General features: G+C 36.9%; 1 protein-coding gene and 1 pseudogene across 1 annotated transcript in view; one reads left to right on the forward strand and one right to left on the reverse strand.

Annotated features, from left to right (window-relative positions):
• Nucleotides 1-3762: 3762 nt before the first annotated feature.
• The window catches only part of Tcea1 (transcription elongation factor A1), a 40807-nt gene continuing 23563 nt past the window's right edge, over nt 3763-21006 (forward strand). Inside the window, exons 1-2 of the mRNA XM_027932845.2 lie at nt 3763-3997; nt 11908-11970. Of these exons, the coding sequence (XP_027788646.1) occupies nt 3935-3997; nt 11908-11970 (126 nt within the window). The 5' untranslated portion in view covers nt 3763-3934. The remainder of the gene's footprint in view (nt 3998-11907; nt 11971-21006) is intronic.
• On the reverse strand, nt 16922-18140 carry LOC114090556 (eukaryotic initiation factor 4A-I-like; annotated as a pseudogene).

Here is a 21006-nt window from a genome sequence, read left to right on the forward strand (position 1 = left end):
AACTCAGGATCCTCCTGGCTCAGCCTCCTGAGCCACTGGGATTACAGTCATGTGCCACCATGCCCAGCTAATTCCCTTTTCTTGTAAGTACACTAATCCCATCATGATGGTCCCACCCTGATCACCTGATCAAAACCTAATAGTCTCCCAGTCCCCATCTCCAAATACTATCACTTTGAGAGTAGGACTACAACATACAAATTTAGGAATGAGAACCCAAACATTTAGCGCATAATAGGATTAAACTATTCAATTGGAAAGCAGAGATTGGTAAAATTGATTTTTTTTTTTAAAAAGAGATAAAACTATATGATGTCTACAAGAGACACCCTTTAGATCTAAAGCTACAAATAAATTAAAAGTAGAAGAATAGAAAAAAAGGTGTTCTGTGAAAATAGCAACAAAAAGTGAGCTGGGGTGACTATACAAGTAAAAGACAAAACATACTGGAAATAAAAAATTGCTATAAAAGCAAAGAGTTTTATTTTTCTTGTATGGGCTTGGTCCTACATGCCTGTAAACCAAGACACTAAGAGTCTGAGGCAGAAGGATTACAAGTTGGAGTCAGCTTCAGCAACTTAGTGAGATCCTATCTCAAAATTAAAAATTAAAAAGAACTGGGAATGTAACTCAGTGGTAAAGAGCCCCTGAGTTCACTCCCCCATATCAAAATATAAAAGTAAATAAATAAATAAAAGGGGTGGTATGTAGCTCAGTGACATAGCACAACTGAGTTCAATCTTCGGTACCAAAACAAAAAACAAAATCTATTAGAACTAATAAGCCAATTTAGCAAATTTAAAGGATAAAACAATAACCCCAAAATATTAGTTGTATTTGTGTACACTAGCAATAAACAATTTGAAAGGGAAACTAAAAAAAACAGTTTCATTTGTAATATCATTCCAAAAAATAAAATACTTACGAATAAATTTAGTCAGTGGTTAAAAAAGTCATACACTGAAAATTACAAAAAAATTTCCAAAAATTAAATTACATTTCAATAAATGGAAAGACATCTCATTTAAAATGATTGGAAGACTTAGTATTGTTAAAATGGCAATGGTTAGTCTTCATGACTTTTGATTTGGTAATTGTTTCTGAGATTCGACCCTGAGAGCACAAGGTAACAAAAAAAAATATATATATATATATATAGATGAATTGGACTTTGATAAAATGGAAAGATTTGTACAAGAATGGTCACTAACAAGAGAACACAGAATGGGAACAATGTTTACAAATCATATATCTAATGTTCAAAATATAAAAAAGAACTCTTACAATTCAACAAGGAAAAGAGAACTCAGTTAAGAACTAGGCACAGAAAATATACAAATGACCAACAAATACATTAACATTTGTCAAACATTATGTTTTGGTAGTTAGGGAAATGCGAATCAAATTAAAATCAGAAAACCACTTAGCACCTACTAGGATGGTTAAAATTAAAAAAAATGGACAAAACCAATTTTTGATAAGGATGTGGAATAATCAGATCTCTAGTACACTGCTAGTGGGAATGTGAAATGTGCAGCTGCCTTGGACAACAGATTGACAGTTCTTCCGATTTAAATATAGATTACAAAAGGACCCAGCATTTGGTAAGGTACATATGTATCCAGCATATATACTTCTAGGTACATTTCCCATAGGAGTGAAAACAGGTGTTCATGCAAAAGCTTGTATAACAATGTTCAGAACAGCATTACTTACAAGAGTGAAAATGTGAATGAAATTGGAGTAGAAGCAACTCATATGTCCGTTAGTTTAACAAACAAAACATGGTTTATACACATAATGCAATATTATTCAGTCATAAAAAGGAGCGAAATATGGATACATGCTGCAGTGTAGGTAAACCTTGAAAACATTATGCTCAATGAAAGAAGCCAGTTAGAAATGGTGACATATTGTTTGATTCCATTATATGAAATGGTAGTGGTTGCCAAGGGTTGGAAGGAAGACAGAGTCAAGAGTGAATGTCTAATTGGCACAGGGCTGCTTTTTGAGGTGATGAACATTTTTGGAAAAATTTTGGGAACTATCTTGTGGAGATGGCTATTATTTTTATAAATACCACTGAATTGTACACTTTAAAATAGCTAAAATGATATTTTTATAATATTTACCTTTCAGTTGTAATTGGACACAATATCTTTATCTTATTTATTTATTTTTATGTGTTGCTGAGGATCAAACCCAGGGCCTTCCACGTGCTAGGCAAGCGATCTACCTCTGAGCCACAATCCCAGCCCTAAAATGATAAATTTTATATGCATTGTAACCACAGTAAAAAACAAAACAAAACAAAAAAACAATGAACAGATTCATGGGGGGGTGGGGGCGGGGGAAGAACCAAAATGACACAATTATTAAAGGCACGCCTTCCCCTTGGAACCCAGTGCCTTGCACATGCTAGGCAGTGCTCTGAGCTACATTCCAAGCTCTTATGATTTTTTTTTTTTTTTTTTTGAGACAGGATCTCACCAAGTTGTCCAGGCCAGCCTCAGATTTGGGATCCTCCTTGTTCCAGCCTTTCCACTAGCTGGGATTACTGGTGTGGGCCACAGTACCTGGCTAAAAGGAATTTTAAAAGAACATATTCATTAACTGATGCACAAAGCAGACAGCAAACAGGAATATAAATATTGGACCCATACAACTTCTGGCTGATGAGTCCATACAGAAATTCATATTTGCCTCATAGAATATAAATTCTTTTCAGAACGGACACAGAATATTTATAAAAATCATTAAGACAAATTCAAGAAATACCATAGAAACAGGTACTGCTCATATTCTTTCCATAATTTAAGTTGGAAGTCAGTAGTGAAAAATAATTTAAAAAATAAATAAAATAAAGAGGGAAATGGTCCAAATGATTCTACTCCGTCTCCCCACCCCACCCAGCAAAGGAGGGAGTCAGAATTAGGAAAAAAATCTCTTCTGTCGGTATAGAAATATGATTAGGCGGTAGATTTTGATGAATATAATTAAACTTCGAGTAGGATTATGACTGCAAATAGCATGCGTTGGTTGTAAAAGGTGTAATTAGGCAAAGTCCTTTAGAAGGAGCCTATAAGTTCCACTACTAGCAGCACGCCTGTCCCTTTTCTACCTAGGCTTTTTGTTAGTCTCTAACCACTGACGGTCGATTTCCATAAGCAGGTGAGGGAAGCCTTAGTTTCTTTTGATCGTGTGTCTGTCAATTGTCATTCAACTATACTCAACTTGCTATTTCCAAAATTGGGTCTCAGTTCTCCAGAGCTGACGAATCCTGTAACTATGAAACGATGCAGCTTTTATGAAACGCTTTATACAATTACGTGTAACAGTGGGTATGAGGGAGTGTTTTTCACGACAGCCGTCTACCGTGGAGAAAGTGTCCCGGTCCTCACAAACTTTAAAGCCCGCCCAAGTTCTTTTCTAAGAACCGGTTTCAGTTTGGAGACACACGTGCCTGGGCGGTTTCCACCATTACAGGTTGTCTGGAGGGGCGGGAAGGGGAAACTCCCCGGCTCCGTGAGGAGGCGGAGCCCCAGCCCAAGGCGGCAACTAAATGCACCACCTTCCAGTATCTACTGGCCCGAGCCAGGCGGAGTGACTAGCCCGCCGCCCTTTTGCTGGCGCCTGGGTCGACGCCTGCCTGGCGGGAGTCAGCTCGCCCCGCCCCTCCTTCGATATCGGCGGGCGATTGGTAGTGCCTGCACGGCGCGCGCCGAGTTCGACCGGCGCTGTCTTCACGGGGAGGAGCCTCTGACGCCGCCTCTGTAGCCGCTGCCGCCGGCCTGGTGTGTGAGGAAGGGCCTAGGCCCGGCCTGCTGTAGTGCGGTTTGCCGGGCGTCGAGCTCCTCTCCTTCGTCTCCTCAGCGCCAGCTTCGCCCGCTTCCCGTCCCCAGCGGGCTGGGCGTGGGGAAGACCTGCGGGAGCCATGGAGGATGAGGTGGTTCGTATTGCCAAGAAGATGGACAAGATGGTGCAGAAGAAGAACGCGGTGAGCGCCGCGGGGCGCGGGCTGAAAGGGAGGCCGCGTCGGCCGGGCCGCGGCCCTGAGAGCTCTCTCGGCCCTTCACACCCGGCTCTGGAGTCTTCGACGCCGCAACCCGGCGCCAACCGCGCCCGAGTGCGCGGAAAGGCGTCGCGGCGAGGGCGCGCGGTCTCCCGGCCGCCGGCGTTAAGGCCGGTTCTCGGTCCCTTCTTGTTGGTCCAGCGCAGTGAGGCTGATCGGGTTAGGAATTAGGGCACCTTCTCTTCTGATTGGAAACTTTAGTGGTCGTAAAACCTCCTTTACGTAGCAGAAGAATCCAAGAGTCAAGAAAGCTCTCGCTGTCGGGAAGAATACGCTCGGCGCTGGCCGGTAGTCAGCCACTAGAAACTGCCTCCAAGGGAGGCTTCTGACCGGTTTTAGACCTCAGGGGCTAAAATGTCAGTCGCCGGGATCTTATTTTTGAAGAGGGTTAAACATCTATTTGGTTACGGAAACTGCATTACAGGTTTGGTTAGCAATTAAAAAGGTAGGAAAAAAATGCCCGTCTCATGCAAGTGGCTAAACATTATTATTATTATTATTATTTTTTTTTTTTTAAAGTGGGTCTTGGCGTACAAAAGAGCTGTGATTAAAGCACACATCCTAACCAGGGATGGATTTGGATAAATGTTTCTGGGTACTTTCTGAGTGGCTTATGGTCAATGCCGCTGTCGTTATCTTGTTATTGACGAGTGTCAATGTGAACGTGTTCTCATTTGTGTGAGGTCGTCATACAACCAGTTTCTACTTTTTGTGGACCTCTGTGTACCACTTTCAGTCCCTTGGCTTCAGAGTCATCTTTTAGCCAAACTTCCATGACTGTCTTCACCCGAATGTGTTTCTCCTTGTTAACATTTTCACTATGGATATGCCTGAAATCATTTTCTCTCACTTTTGAAATAAACTCCATGTCAAACTATTGTGAAAAAAACAAACAAACAAACAAAAAAAAAAAAAACAACGGGTGCTCCAAGCCCACAGCACATAGAGTTGCAAACCATCTGCCCAAAATTCTTTTGTGATTCATAATGCAGCGTGGGTACGTAAGGTATATCTGCTTTACAGATAACTGAAGTCAAACATTAAGTGCTCCTATTTAAACTAAGTACTGTGGAATTTGGATTAAGTCAGGAACCGGGTTTTCTACTGTACAGCATGCTTTCTACATCACCACCAGATTAGGAATTAGTGTTAACACAAAATATTTTAGATTTCAAACATTCTATGTTCCTCTTTTTCCATCAACAGGTGCATTACCCAGCATTTTATTTTATGCCTTGATAATCTGTATTTGCAAGTTTGGCCTTTTAAAGTATTTCCTGTTTGTTTTCTGTTCCAAATATTACTTGTACCATTTTTTAAAATTGATTCAGCTGTTTTTTTAATTCTTCACTGCAAGTGATGAGTTTTGGTTATTTGATAGGTTTAGCATTCTGTTATTTTGAAATTTTGAAATTCGGAGATTTCTTCTCTTCTTGGAGTTCTGAAGATTTTCACCTTAGAAGCTTCCATGGGGAGAAAAATATATGCTTTTTTTTCCACTTAATTCAGGTTATGTGTGTATCCTTTAATCATCTAATACATTAGGCATTTGTTTTTCTATCTTCCCTTTCTTTGTATTATATATTTCTTAAAATGAGAAATTCCTTAGTGGACAAGTATGAAGAAGAGAAGTATGTATTTATCTTCAGTTCTGATTGATATTTAGTAATCCATTTGGGAGAGAATAAGAATAAACTCCAGATAATCTTCAAGTCCAATTTTTCATATCAAATAAGTTTTCTGATAGTTCAAAACTTAACCAGTATGAAAACTTGTCCCCCTCTCCCAAAGAAAGGTAAAATTGGCTTTAAAAATGTTTTTGCTTGTTTCTCTTTCGTTTTCCTGTCTATCCTTTAGAAATTCAGACAGGCTGATGAAATAAAGAGAAAGGTCAGAGTGACAATCCTTCCCTCTCCCTAATGTACCTAATCAACCCACAGATACCTTTCTAAATGTTCAGAAGTTGTTTGGGGGGTTGTAGAATTAAGGAAGATTTTCCCCCTTGTGGTGTGTGGATTTTTCTCTTATGTGTTGTATTTTGTACTTTTATATGATGAAAGGAAACTTTGCTTGAAGAGTAATAGTTGTTATTTCACTTGACAAATTTAAGTGCTGTTTTTGAGTATCGTTTTAATAGAACTGTAGATGTCACACTTAGCACAATAAATGATATGCTGTTACTCAGCCAAGTATTCTGCCAAGTACAGTGTTTACCTACCTTAGCTCTTTTATTGCTCAGACAGTTTTGTAAGGTAAGTATTATTCTTATCCTAAAAATGAGAATTTAGGAGGTTAAAACTCTGGCCAGAACCACTATATACTTTCTGTCTGTAAGTATTTGCCTATTCTGGAAATTTCATATCAGTGAAATCATGTGGTCTTTTATGACTGGCTTCTTTCACTTAGTATATAATGTTTTAAAGGCTAATATGACTTCTTTTTGATTGTTTTTGTTGACTAGTACTCCACTGTACTGACACTTTTTTTTTTTTTTTTTTTTTGTGGTACTGGGGATTGAACCCAGTACTGTTTTTATATTTTACTTTGAGAGAGGGTCTCCCTAAGTTGCTGGGGCTGACCTCCAACTTGTGATCCTTTATTTTACATTTACTTGGTGCTGAGGATCGAACCCAGTGCCTCTTGCATGCTAGGCGAGCGCTTTGCCACTGAGCCCCAGCCCCAGCCCCCCAAAAGCTTAATTTTGATGAAGTTGAATTTATGTATTTTTTGTTTTGTTGCTTATGTTTCTTGTGTAGTGTAGTTATAAGTTTGAGATGGTATAGTGAAATTAGAATTCCTAGTTTTATAGTAATGTTTCTGAGCTATAACTCAAATTTATAATTTAGTATTTTATTTTTTAAAATGTGAATAACATCTTAATTTTTTTAACCTTGCAGTCTTATCTTAAATCCTGAAAAGTGTTTGAATTGATTGAACTTAAATATGCTCACTTAAAATGCTGCCTTATGGCTCTTTATGGTAGAAATAAATTTTATATCTTTGCACTTCTATTAACGGTCTCCTATATGTCAGGCCCTCTCTATTTTGATACTTCATCTGTTGTCTCATTTGATTATTTTGCCTACTCATGTCAGTGTGTTATGCTTATAAAGAAGTTGAAGTTTAATGGGGACAAGTAACATTCCCAAGGTCATATAATTAGAAAACAAGAGTATGGATTTGAATATATAGCCATGTTCTTACTTTTTAAGGCCTTTCTTGTTCCCTTTTTAAATCTCCTTGAGAGGAATGTTTGTATCTTATAGTCTTGTACATACTGGGCACTCAGTACAAATTTGAATACTGTGTTTTATAAAAGCACTTATTTCTGTTAACAGAAGCACCCACGGTGTAATAAAATAGTATGATAGCTATAGCTTAGTTTTCAGCCAGTATTGAGAACTAAATATATGACTTTGGAAGTAATAGAGTCAAGTCTTTCTCTCTCTTGCATCATTATCTATAAGACATGTTGCAATATAATCAGCTTGACATTTGGAGGCAAGTGATGATTGGGAAAGGATAGAATGCAGCTTCTTTTTCTTTAAAAAAACTTCTTTTTTTTAAGTTGTTGATAGAACTTTATTTATTTATTTGTGGTGCTGGGGAGTGAACCCAGTGCCTCACAAATGCTAGGCAAGTGCTGTACCACTGAGCTTACAACCCCAGCCCTAGAATGCAGCTTCTTGTTTGATAATGCTGTTCACTTGAGTTCACAGAGCAGTACTGCCAGTAGCACTGGTGGAGTAGTAGAATGGGAAGTGGAAATGTGAGAGTCAGAAGACTATAGTTCTTGTATTTGCTGTTATACTACCCACCGGAGTGACATTGGGCAAGTCAGTTGCCATTTCTGGGTTTAAGTTGTTTTTCTTTTCTTTACCCCTTTATAATTGAGCATTTGAAGTAGATACTCAAAAGATTTTTGTTCATTTTAAAATTGCCTGGGACTCATATGTATAATAGCTCAGTGGCAGAGTGTCAGGCCCTGGGTTCAGACCCCAGCATCAAAATAAAATAAAATTTCCTGAAGTTAAAAGGATTTCTATCTTGTGCACTGCTGTATCCTTGGCTTGGAACAGAGCAGCACTTGGTACATAGTGTAATCAGTATTTATTGAGAGGCAATGGAGTATAATTTGATAGAAATGAGGTAAGTCTCACCTTTTCTATTTAGTAATCATATGACCTCGTTCAAGTTTCTTAACATTTCTTGTTTCCATTTTTTTTTATCTGCAAAGTGAAGATACCAGATTTCCTGTGTCCATAGTATTTAATATGAAGGTGGAATGAAATAATACATGTAAAGTATTTCATACACTACCTGGCATACAGTAAATACCTAAGGTTGTTGTCACTAAATTAATGGCAATAATCATCTGCTTTCTGCCAGTTTCACTCATTCAGATCATCATAGTTGTTTCTTAAAGAAACTTAAGTGAAATATTATTATTATTATTATCATTATTACTACTACTACTACTACTGGGAGTTGAACCCAGGGCCTTGTGCATGCTGGGCAAACTTTCTATATCTAAGCTACATCTTCAGCACTGAAATATTGTCTCAGATGGTTAGAAAACAGTGTAATTATGAGAAAAGGGTCATAGTTTTTTATGTGTTAATGTAGCTTTTTTCTTACTGCCAAGATATATCTTAAAAACCAGTCTCATTAAAGAGGCCTGAATAGAAAGGAAAGTAATGAAATTAATGCAATCTACTGCTTCTACTTGGCAAACAACCTAAACCAAATGTCATATTGCTGATGTGTTAGAAGAATCAACTTTAAGTATGCCAGATGGCATTATATAAGCCTCAGGAGAGAGACTCCTTTTTAAGAAAATCCTAGAAGTATAATTTTTTTTTCTTCCTTTCTAATTGATCTGTAGTCAGAAATGGGTCAGAAAGTCAGTAGAGATGTGGGTAGGAGTAATGCCCTTGGTATATAAAGGACACAGGTCCACAATCTGTTAAAGCCCTTGTGGTCTGATATATTAAGGAATTCAATTTTTTCAGATTTTATAAAATAATATGGTCTGTCATATTATGTAACACCCTCTAATTAAATCTGGGCAGTTTTTAGTAATCAGATATTAACATTTCCATAGTGAAATGTAGTACTCTTACATTAAGTAGGTAAGTAGAATATAAATAACTTTACATCTGCTGAGATTAGGTTTTGCTACCAAATGGGTTATTAAAATCCTATGAAAAATCTATAACTTTTTGGATTTTTGAAAGTTTTTGGACTTGGGATTTGCATATAAGCAGTTGAAGACCTCAGTTGCTCCCCATAGTGTAATGCTGTAGAAATTTTTGTTTAATAATAAATTATAAGTTGATGTTAGTTTTCTAACAGTTTTTCAGTGCCTCTGAATAAAAAGAATTTATAGCATTTTAAGATCAGAAGGTATCTGGAAGCAATGAATTATTAAAACCCTTTGTAATAACCTGTTTTGTCATTCCTGTTGAACTTAAAATTTTATTTATGAGATACTAAATTAAGTTAAAATGATCTAGCTGAATACTGTGGTGCATGTCTGTAATCCCAGCTACTTGGGAGGCTGAGACAGGAGGATTGCAAGTTGGAGGTCAGGTTGGGCAACTTAGGGAGAACCTGTCTCAAAATACAATAAAATAGAAAGGGGGCTGGGGATATATTCTCAGTGGTAGAGAGCTTGTCCAGCATGTGCAAGCCCCTGAGTTCAATCCCTAGCACCACACAAAAAAGAAAAAAATAAATGAAATAAAATGAACTTTATTTATGTTGCCAGAAGAAAAGTTATTGTTGTTTTATTCTGTGAATCAACTTCAAATGGAGCAATTACGTAGATGGAAGCCTTTATTTGATTTTTATTTAGGAAATAGCATATCATGAAAGTTCTTGCTTGTTCCTTCATGGTATGTAGTGAGGGGCATGCTCTGGGATTCCCCCCACCTCCCCATATGCTGTGTTTTGTTGATTTGTAAGATACCTAGTCTTCAGATTTTAGTTATTTTGAAAAGCATGATTTTACCAGTATTGTTGACAAGATGACATTTGTGATGTACTTTCACAAGCAGAACATCAAACCCAGTATCATAACCTGTGGAATGGAAGAAAATCTGAGAGACGTTAGTGGAGCACTCTTGAACCCTGAGGGACTAAATGTTTATGAACAGCAGTAGAAGTGAAAAATTGCTCTACACACTACAAAGGCAGCCTGAGGGCTAATGGTCTTATCCCTTTTATGCATTCTTTTATGAATTACTAGTATTTTGATAAAATTCTTTGGGGGCTAAAAACAAATATGTTGAATCTGAGTGAAAAAAAAAAGGATTCATAAGCATCTAATTCTGAATGTGAAGTAGTTTAATGAATGCTTTAGCCAGTTTGTTTTGCTCATTTTTAATTTTATATATATAAAAAGTGACATGATTAAAAATTTCAAGTCTAGGGGCTGGGGATGTGGCTCAAGCGGTAGCGTGCTCATCTGGCATGCGTGCGGCCCGGGTTCGATCCTCAGCACCACATACCAACAAAGATGTTGTGTCTGCCGATAACTAAAAAAAAATAAATATTTAAAAAAAAAATGTCAAGTCTAAAAAATTCTTTTAGTAAGCAAAAATTAAAAATAGTTTTAAGAAACTTGTATCATAATTTAATAGTTTTTCCTTTATTGCTAGTTGATGATGTGTTTAAATATAGTATATTAAGTATATTACTCTAAATGAAATATGATTAAGTGCATGTATGAGATGAAATATGATATTAAATAAGTATCCAATTGAAATGTTTGGCCAAAAACTATAGGTGGTACTCTTGGTTCTCATCCTTTCTTAAATTTAGGTGCTTTCTGTTATTCTACCATGAGTCCTCTTATTTCTTCCCTCTATCATCTTTCGTGGTAAAGCTTTTGACTTCAGATGAGAATTGAGAATGGATAGGATTATAGGCTTATCATAGATCTTAATTTTGAATTTTCTTTCAGATTCAGTTCTTATCTACTTTGCAGGAACCAGGAAAATAGTGTGTTCTTGTGACAGACTGAGATACTAGATTTTTAAGATTGGAGTTGGAGAATATCATGCTAAGCAAAATAAACCAGTCCTACAAAACCAAAGGCCGAATGTTTTCTCTCCGGATGCTAATTCACAATAAGGCGGGGGCACTAGAGAAGAATAGAGTTACCTTAGATTAGGTAGAGGGAAGTGAAGGGAGGGGAGGGGAGGGGATGTGGGGATAGGAAGGATAGTAGAATGAAACAGATGTTATTACTGTATGTATGTATGTGAATACATGATCAATATGATTCTGCAACATGTACACTCAGAAAAATGAGAAATTATATCTCATCTATGTATGATATATCAAAATGCATAAATGCATTCTACTGTCAGGTATAACTAATTAAAACAAATTAAAAAATAATAACAAAAAGGATTTTAGCAGAGATAACCTTTACTACACTTTCTGTACATGGGTGAATGATAGAGAGGCTGCAGCATCTTTGGACCTCACTCTCACTTTCTCAAGGTTGGTTCCTTTCTCAGGCAGGTAGTCTCCATGGAAATTTGGAAATTTTATATTTCTGTTCAGAATACACATATAAACAAATACTTTCACAAAATTGTCCCTATCAACTACTTCAAAAGTACTGGTGATAACTTAGGATCCATAAGTGAATTTTATGATCTTCTAATGAGTTTCAACCCTCATTTGAGAGATACTGTGTATGTGTTTATGCATATGTTTATCTTTGTTCTCACATGAATTAATGAGCCATTGTAAATGATTTAGTTGGCTTGTCCCTGCTTCAGTGTTATGGGAATTTAATATAAAATTATTCTATTTTATAGGCTGGAGCATTGGATTTGCTGAAAGAGCTTAAGAATATTCCCATGACCCTGGAATTATTACAGGTATGTGCTCATATGTATCACAGTTCTTTTTTTTTTTTTAATATTTTTTTGTTGTAGTTGGACACAATACCTTTATTTTATTTATTTTTTTATGTGGTGCAGAGGATCGAACCCAGGGTCTTGCACGTGCTAGGCGAGCGCTCTACTGCTGAGCTACAATCCCAGCCCCTGTATGACAGTTCTTTTTAAAAAAATATTTATTTTTTAGTTGTAGGTGGACATACTATGTGTATTTCATTTTTATGTGGTGTTGAGGTTTGAACCCAGTGCCTCACTTGTGCTGGGCAAGCACTCTGCCGCTGAGCCACAAACCCCAGCCCCAGTATATCACAACTCAAATTGGTAGTTTTTATAAAATGAACATTTTCAGTATCAGTATGAGTGTGTTGGTCAATCATGTATAGCTACTGCCATCATGAGTCTAGCTCTAGGGTGAGGGTGACAAGGTATTAATCACTTTTTTCCCTTTTTTTCCTCCTTTTGTTGTTGAATGAGAACTCCCCCCCTCCACATTTTTTATTGGTGCATTATAGTTATACATAATGGTGGGATTTGTTGTTAAGTATTCTTACGTGCAAAATATAACAGAATAATTTGGTCAATATCACTACCCTGCACTTCCTCCCTCCCTCCCCTCCTCTGACCCTATGATCTATTGCTGTCTCTTTGATTTTCATGAGTAAATCCTTTTCCTTCTTTAGCTTCCACGTTTTCCTCTTTTAACCCCACCCAAGCATGTACAAAATGAAACATCAAATATGTACATATGCTGGGGGTAGTGGCCCACGGTAATCCCAGCAGCTTGGGAGGCTGAGACAGGAGGACCTCGAGTTCAAAGCCAGCCTCAACAAAAAGTGAGGTGCTAAGCAACTGAGTACCTGTCTCTAAATAAAACACAAAATAGGGCGAGGGGTGTGGCTCAATAGTTGAGTGCCACTGAGTTCAATCCCCAGTTCCCCACCCCCCTCCCCCCAAAAAAGTACATATCATAGAGGTTTGTTACTGAAGTCTTATTTTAATATTCCATCAAGCCTAAAACAAAATGAAATTTTAGCAGATGTCAAAATGTTAAAAAGGAAAGTAAATCCAGGTACGATGGCGCATGCCCTGCAATCCTAGCAACTGAGGAGGCTGAGGCAGGAAGGAGGATCACAAGTTCAAGGTCAGCCTCAACAACTTAGCTAGAGCCTGTCTCAAGAAATAAAAAGCGATGGAGATGTTATTCAGTGGTAAAGCACCTCTGGGTTCAGTCTAGGACCAAGAAAAGAAAAAAAAAGAAAAGTAAACGTAGTTAATAACATTAACTTGTGCTAGACATATCTTATAATCCATAGTGTCATCCTTGATATTTCTATTTATTTCATTAAGCCAGAAATTAACAAGGAGTTGTAGGAGTGTGTGAATATGCTTTGGGAGAAAAGTCACATTCATTTTCACTAATGTCTAACAAATTGAGCAGTTCTTTCAATTATAAAGGCCCATTGTATTAGCAGTATTCATGACTATAATTAAAAGATCACAAATATTTTACCTTCTGTTAACTTATAATTGCAATTGTATTAATCTGTTTTTGCTCATCATGATGGTTGCTCTTATACCTTATGCTATATCCTATTTGCTGTTTTAACAAGGGGACAAATACATTATTATTAAATTTTAAAATATGTTTAGAATTGAATATTATAAATTTGCTTTCTTTGTAGTCCTTTCATTTTATTTAATGCATTTTAAAAGCATTCTGAGAAAGGGGTTGGGGGGTACATACACTTTACCAGGGAGGGATCCTTGGTGCAAAATAAAACAAAACAACAACAACAAAAAAACAAGTTTAAGAATGCTTCCTGTAGGGCTGGGGATATGGCTCAAGTTGTAGCGCGCTTGCCTAGTGGGCGTGGGTGCAGCCCAGGTTCTATCCTCAGCACCACATACAAAACAAAGGTGTTGTGTCCGCCAATACCTAAAAAATAAATATTAAAATTCTCTCTCTCTCTAAAAAAAAAAAAAAAAGAATGCTTCCTGTAAATATAAATTCAAGAAAGAGAAAGGAATAAAGTCATGAGGAACAATCTTCTGAGTTCAAGTTCCTGTCTAGGGACCAGAAGCTTCTCTTTAAATCAATTGTGAGAATAAACTACCTTTTGAAATATACCTTATTCACCTAGACAATTTTAGCAATCTCAGCGTGCACTTAAGAGTGTGTAGAGTTACACAGGGTATGGAGGCTAAATATATATATTTTTTAATATATATTTTTTTTATTGATGGACCTTTATTTACTTATTTATATGTGATGCTGAGAATCAAACCCAGTGCCTTACACATGCTAGGCAAGTGCTCTGCTACTGAACCCACAACCCTAGCCCTTGAATATGGTTTTCATTTATACCTATTGAATATTCTCATAGACTTCTTGTTTTGGAAGGTCTTACATATTTATAGTAAACATTTGAATTTTGCTGGGTTTATAAAGATGAATCTGATAAAGTCTTTCCCTCCTTACTATAAGCTTAAAGTCTAAGAGAAGAAAACAACACATATAAATACCCAGGTGGAAGTCTGTAGTGTTCATTTGGAGAGGGAGGAAGCATAAAGAAGTTTACTTCTTTATTTTTTTAAGGCATTTTTTAACCTTTTAATTAATGTATTTATTTTTATGTGGTGCTGAGGATTGAACTAGTTACAATAGATTTGAAAGTGGAGCCATGATGGAATGCAAGGCTTTACATGTATTCCCAAGAGCAGTATTACCAAAAGATATTAGGCAGGACTTACATGGCCAGATTTGTACATTAGAAGTTGAAGGATAGAGACAGGAAGACTTGTTGACTAATGCAGTTATCCAGGTGGGCAGTGATAAGGTCTTGAACCAGATATTAGCAATAGAAATAGAAGAGGTTTTAATAATGAAGAAAAACCTATATAAGAATTGGTTGCTATTTAGATCAGGGTGAAGGAGAGGAGGAATTTAGGGTGACTTTTGATATGGTAACTGGGTAGTTAGTGCTATAGTATAGAAAAATTTTAAAAAGTTGATTTGAAGGTGGAGGGTGAAGAGATGAAGAATGAATTGGACACATTGGAGATGCCCATGAAAAAATACATTGCAGATATCTAATAAGTTGATTACATCAGCCTGTTAAATAGAACTTTCTGCAATAATGGAAATATTTGATGTCTATGTGTCTATGTAGCTACTGACCATATCAGGCTTGAAATGGGATTGAGAACTTAATTTTAAATTTGATTCAGTTTTAGTCTCAGTAGCCATATGTGTAAACAACTCTATACAGTATTGGATAAAGGAAGAAACTTAATAGTATAGGAGTGGATTTAGATCTTTTAGAAAGGGTAAACTGTTCAGATATAGCAGACTGGTAAAATCAAATGAAAACGGAATAATTTGCTGGCATTCACAATTAGTGCAGGGAGTAACAGCAGGATACTGATATATTTTGAAGGTCAGAAAATAAACAGGAAGACAAATGTTACAATAGATTGGGCTAATTTTGTAGGTCTTTAAAATACATAGTAGATTCTTTTATTTAGTGATTATAATTTAGTGCCTACTGTGTGCTAGGTATTATTCTATGTACTGAATTCTATGTGATGAACAAAGTCCCTGCCTTCTTAGAGCTTATTGAAAAGACAGTAAATATAACTGGATTTTAAAAAAATGTCTCTATTGAAAATAATACCATACAATTCATTCCTTTAAAGTATTCAATTCAGTGGTATTTAAACATATACAAAGAATTTTGCTATCCTCACCATAATCAATTTTAGAACATTTTTTTTATCACCTTAAAAAGAAACCCTATACTTTAGTAGTCATTCTCCATTTCTCCCTGTCTGGTCTCCTTCCTTTTATCCTATGGAAACCACTAATCCACTTTCTTTGTATAAATTTGCCTATCCTGAAGAATTCATTAAATTGGCATCATACAATATGTATGTAATACAATTTAAAAATGGGCAAAGGGTCTGTCTAGATAGATATTTCTACAACCAAGATATAGAAAAGGCCAACAAGTGCATGAAAAGATGAACAATATCATTAAGTAATTAGGAGGTGGAAATCAATACAATATATGACTTTAGCGTTAGCCTTCTTTGACAGCATGTTTTCAGGGTTCATTTCGTGTTTTATATATCAGAACTCCATCCCCTTTTATGGGTAATGTTCCATTGTATGTATATACCACCAGTATACATTTGTCAATTAATGGACATTTAGGTTGGTTTGGGCTGTTTGAGTCTTGAAGTTATGCATGTTTATGTACAGATTGTGTGAACATGTTTTTCTTGCTCTTGAGTAGATAACTGGAAGTAAAATTGCTGGATCATGTAGTAACTATTTAACATTATGAAGACCTTTTTTGAAGAATATTTTCTCAAGTGGCTGCACCATTTTACATTCCCAGTAGCAGTAAATGAGGGTTCCAGTTTCTTTGCATCCTTGCCAACAGTTGTTATGATCTGTCTATGATTATAGCCTTTCTAGTGGATGTGAAAGTGGTGTTGATTTCTACCTCCTAATTACTTAATGATATTGTGCATCTTTTCATGTACTTGTTGGCCTTTTCTATATCTTGGTTGTAGAAATGTCTATCTAGAACAGACCCTTTGCCCATTTTTAAATTGTATTACGTCTTTATTATTGACTTATAATAGTTCTTTGTTTAAATATAGTTCCTTATCAGGTACAGGATTTGCAAATATCTCCTGTTCTGGGATTCTTTTTTACTTCTTGATTGTGTTCTTTGAAGCACAAAAGTTTTAAATTTTGTGTAGTCTAAAATTTTTTTTTTTTTGCCTCAAAAAGTGACATTCATTAAAAGAAAAAAAAAATGACAAGATGTTCATCCCTTGGCTCCCTTCTCTCCCTCTTCCAGCTGCTCCTTAGCCCCCTGGATTGAACCCTGACTGGAGCTAGGTAGCAGGTCAGCCCCTCTCAGATGAGGTCAGCAACATTAAGGTGCATCTCTTCAATGGAGGTGTTGTAGAAGGTCTCGATGTCTCGGAGAGTCCTCTTGTCTTCTTCTGTCACCATGTTAATAGCCACACCCTTATGGCCAAAACGCTCACCTCCACCAATTCTGTGGATATAGTTTTCCCTGTTGGTAGGAAGGTCATAGTTGATGACTAAAGAAACTTGCTGTACATCAATGCCTCTGGCCAGTAAGTCAGTGGTAGTGAATACTCTGCTAGAGCCAGATCAGAACTCCTCAGGATCACATCTCTTTCCTTTTGGTCCATGTCTCTATGCGTGGCAGAGACAGTAAAATCTCAGGCATGCATCTTCTCAGTGAGCCAATCAACCTTCCTTCGGGTGTTGATGAAGATCACTGCCTAGGTAATGGTCAGGGTTTCATACAAGTCACACAGTGTGTGCAGCTTCCCCTTCTCTCATTCAACATTGATGTAGAACTGGCAGATACTCTCCAGGGTCAACTCTTCCTTCTTGACAAGAATTCGAATGGGGTCCCTCATGAACTTCTTGGTCACCTCAAGCACATCGGAAGGCATTGTTGCTGACAACAAAACCACCTGGGTATTGCTGTTGAGCTTCTGGAATATGTCGTAGATCTGGTCCTTGAATCAACGGCTTAACATTTCATCAGCTTCAATTAATACAAACATCTTAATGCATTTGGGAGACTGATATCTCCGGTTGAGCATATCAAACACGCAGCCAGGGGTACCCACAATGATATGGGTAGTTTCCATCTGCAACTTTTGCACCTCAGCACGTACATTGGTGTCCCCAGTGCATGCATGACAGGAGGCACCCATGTAATCTCCTAGTGCTATGAACACCTTTTGTATCTGCTGAGCCAATTCTCGAGTGGGTGCCAGTACCAAGGCTTGGGTGGCCTTTAGATCTAATTCAGTCTGCTGGAGAATTGATATGGCAAATGTAGCTGTTTTCCCAGTCCCAGATTGGGCCTTAGCAATCACATCATAATCCTTGATACAAGGAAGAATGGCTCGCTGCTGGATGGCAGAGGACTTCTCAAAACCCTAGGTGTAGATGCCACCAAGGAGGTACTCGCAGAGATTCATGTCATCAAAGCTATCAACAATCTCATTCCAGTTACTCTCGATGACACCTTCAGGCTCCATTCCATCAGAGCCATTGTCTCTGGATCGGGAATCCTGACTCGCAGATATTATCCTTAGAAACTAGCTTTTTTTTTTGGATTGCTTGTGCGTTAGGTGTCAGATTTAAGAAACTATTGCCTAATCCAAGGTCACAAAGATTTACACCTTTTCATTTTGAGTTAATTTTTGTGTGTGGCATAAGGAAAAGTTCTGATTTTATTCTTTTTTTTTTTTTGGTACCAGGAATTGAACTGAGGGGTGCTTAACCACTGAGCCACATCCACAGCCCCTTTTTATATTTTATTTAGAGATGGTCTCGCTGAGTTGCTTTTAGGACTTTGATAAATTACTGAGACTGGCTTTGAACTTGGCATCTTCTTGCCGCAACCTCACGAGCTGCTGGAATTACTAACAGGCATGTACCACCATGTCCAATTCTGATTTCATTTTTTTACATATAGATATCTAGTTGTTCCAGCAGCATTTGGTGAGAATGGGTTTTTTTCCCCCTCCACTGAATTGTCTTGACATCTTTTGTAGTATCAATTTGTCATTGTTTATTTTCAGAGTCTTGGATCAATTCCATTCATTTATTAGTACTATGCTCTCTTGATTACCGTAGCTTGTAGTATGTTTTGAAATCAGGAATTGTGAGTTTTCCAATTTGTTTTGGCTATTTGAGTTCCTTGCATTTCTGTATAAACTTTAGGATAAATTTGTCAATTTCTGCACAAAAGGCAAATGAGATTTTCATAGGGATTGCATTGAATCTATAATTTCTTTTCTTTTTTGGTACTAGGAATTGAACCCAGGGGTGCTTAACCACTGAGCCACATCCCCAGTCCTTTTTAATTTTTTTGAGACAGAGTCTGGCCAAGTTTCTTAGGGCCTTGCTAAATTGCTAAGGCTCGTCTCAAAGTTTTGATCCTTCTGCCTCAACCCTAGGAGTCTCTGACTGAGATTAAAGGCATGTGCCACTAACACTTGGCTTGAATCTAGTTTATCTTGATTATAATTGCCAACTGTTAACTTTTCTAATCCTTAAACATAGGAAATGTTTTCTTTAGGTTGTCTTTAATTTCTTTCATCAATGTTTTATATTAGCTGTATGTTTATATATGTATGTATATAATAGCATATATTTTACAGTAGTTCAGTAGTTGTACAGTAGTTACACACTTCTACATTTTTTTTTGCACAGTACTGGGGATTGAACACAGAAGTGTTCAACTGTTCTACTGTCTCCAGCCCTTTTTATTTTTTATTTTGAGATAAGATCTTGCTAAGTTGCACAGGCTGGCCTTGAACTTGTGATTTTCCTGCCTTAGCTTCCCAAGTAACTAGGATTACAGGGATGTACCACTGTGCCTGGAAGTGATATGCTTTTTACCTTAAGATTTAGTGGCTGCCTTTAAATCATCTTGGCAAAAGCTCATGAGTGATCATGAAGGATATTTTTCTTCTTGAGTCCACCAATCTGCTTGTTTCCTGTGATGTTAAAGTATCTCTTAATTTTAATACTCTTTACTTTCTGCCTTACCATCAGTATGCAACCGGTAAGTCTATTTAATGTGCTTCACTCTCCACCTTTCCAAGGTAATGTCTTTATAACTGTGTATCTGAGGTTCTGTAGAATCTTTGAGCTAAAGCACATATTTTCTCAGCTTGATTTTTCACAATGTATAATTTATGTTTAAAATTTTCACTAGTCATTCAGTCAAGAAATAGTTCTTGACTATTTCAGTAGTTCAGCACATAACACAAAACACTGTTTTATAGTCCACCTATTGCATCCTGTAATTCTTAGTATAACCATTTTAGGAAAAAAATTCCTAGAGTCTGAAGAATTTTTAGAGGCAAATCTAAACCAGGTTATCCAAGTAAATAGCTTCCTTCCTAATCCTTCCTTTTTCTACTTTCTTCCATTCTCCCCAGAATAGTCCCTACAGGAAATAGAAACACACCACAAATATTTTTTTCATTCTACCTCACCAGTCTCATTTCTTATCAGTTTGACTAGACAATCTCTTCCTTAGGAAAGCATATTTAAGGTAAATTTATTCTCAGTATGAGTTTTCTTAGTACTAAGTTATCATTGATTTTTAGCAATCTGAACATCCTGTGACAATTAAAAAGCACACAACACAATTTATTAATCTCCTAATACCCTTGCTGTCCTGCGAACCCTTCTGAAAATGCCGTTTTATTGGCCAATCTGTGTTAGTGCTAAACTTTAGAACTGTATTAGTAACTCGAGTTAGTTACTCCACTCATTCAAAAATAGGTCTGTAATCCCAGTGATTTGGGAGGCTGAGACAGGAGCATTGCATGTTCAAGGCCAGTCTGTGCAATTTAAGTGAGACCTTGCCTCATAATAAAACATAAAGGGATGGGGATACAGCTCAAGGGTTAAATCCTCCTGGGTTCAGTTCCCAAAAATTCCCCCAAAAGTTGCTTTGATAACTCCAAGTCATTTGGGGTCGGTTATTTATTTATTATATAATTATTTTTTTTAGTTGTAGATTGACTCAATGCCTTTGTTTTTACGTGGTGCTAGGATTGAACTCAGTGCCTCATACTTGCAAGGCAAGTGCTCTACCACTGAGTTACAACTGTAGCTCCCATTTGGGGTCTTTAAAACAATGGAATCACCATTATCTTTTTGCTTTTGAACCTTAAGTGCTTTGCTAAGCTTTCCAGGAGATGTAGCATAGAATACTCTAGCAAACAACGTATTCTAAATTCTTGAACAAAACTGCCCTAGGTATTTTTGCTGAGAACCGAAAAATTTAGAAGGAAACCTTAAGTGCCCACTTATTTTTCTGCCTCAAAGCATATAGCAGGGATTCCCTTCTTCTTTATTATTACTAAGAATTTCTTTTATTTGTTTTTCTCCCATAGACCATATGTTTTGAAAGATTGTCTACTGACAAT

This window comes from Marmota flaviventris, chromosome 15 (assembly GCF_047511675.1).
Source record: "Marmota flaviventris isolate mMarFla1 chromosome 15, mMarFla1.hap1, whole genome shotgun sequence".
Taxonomy (NCBI): Eukaryota; Metazoa; Chordata; class Mammalia; order Rodentia; family Sciuridae; genus Marmota; species Marmota flaviventris.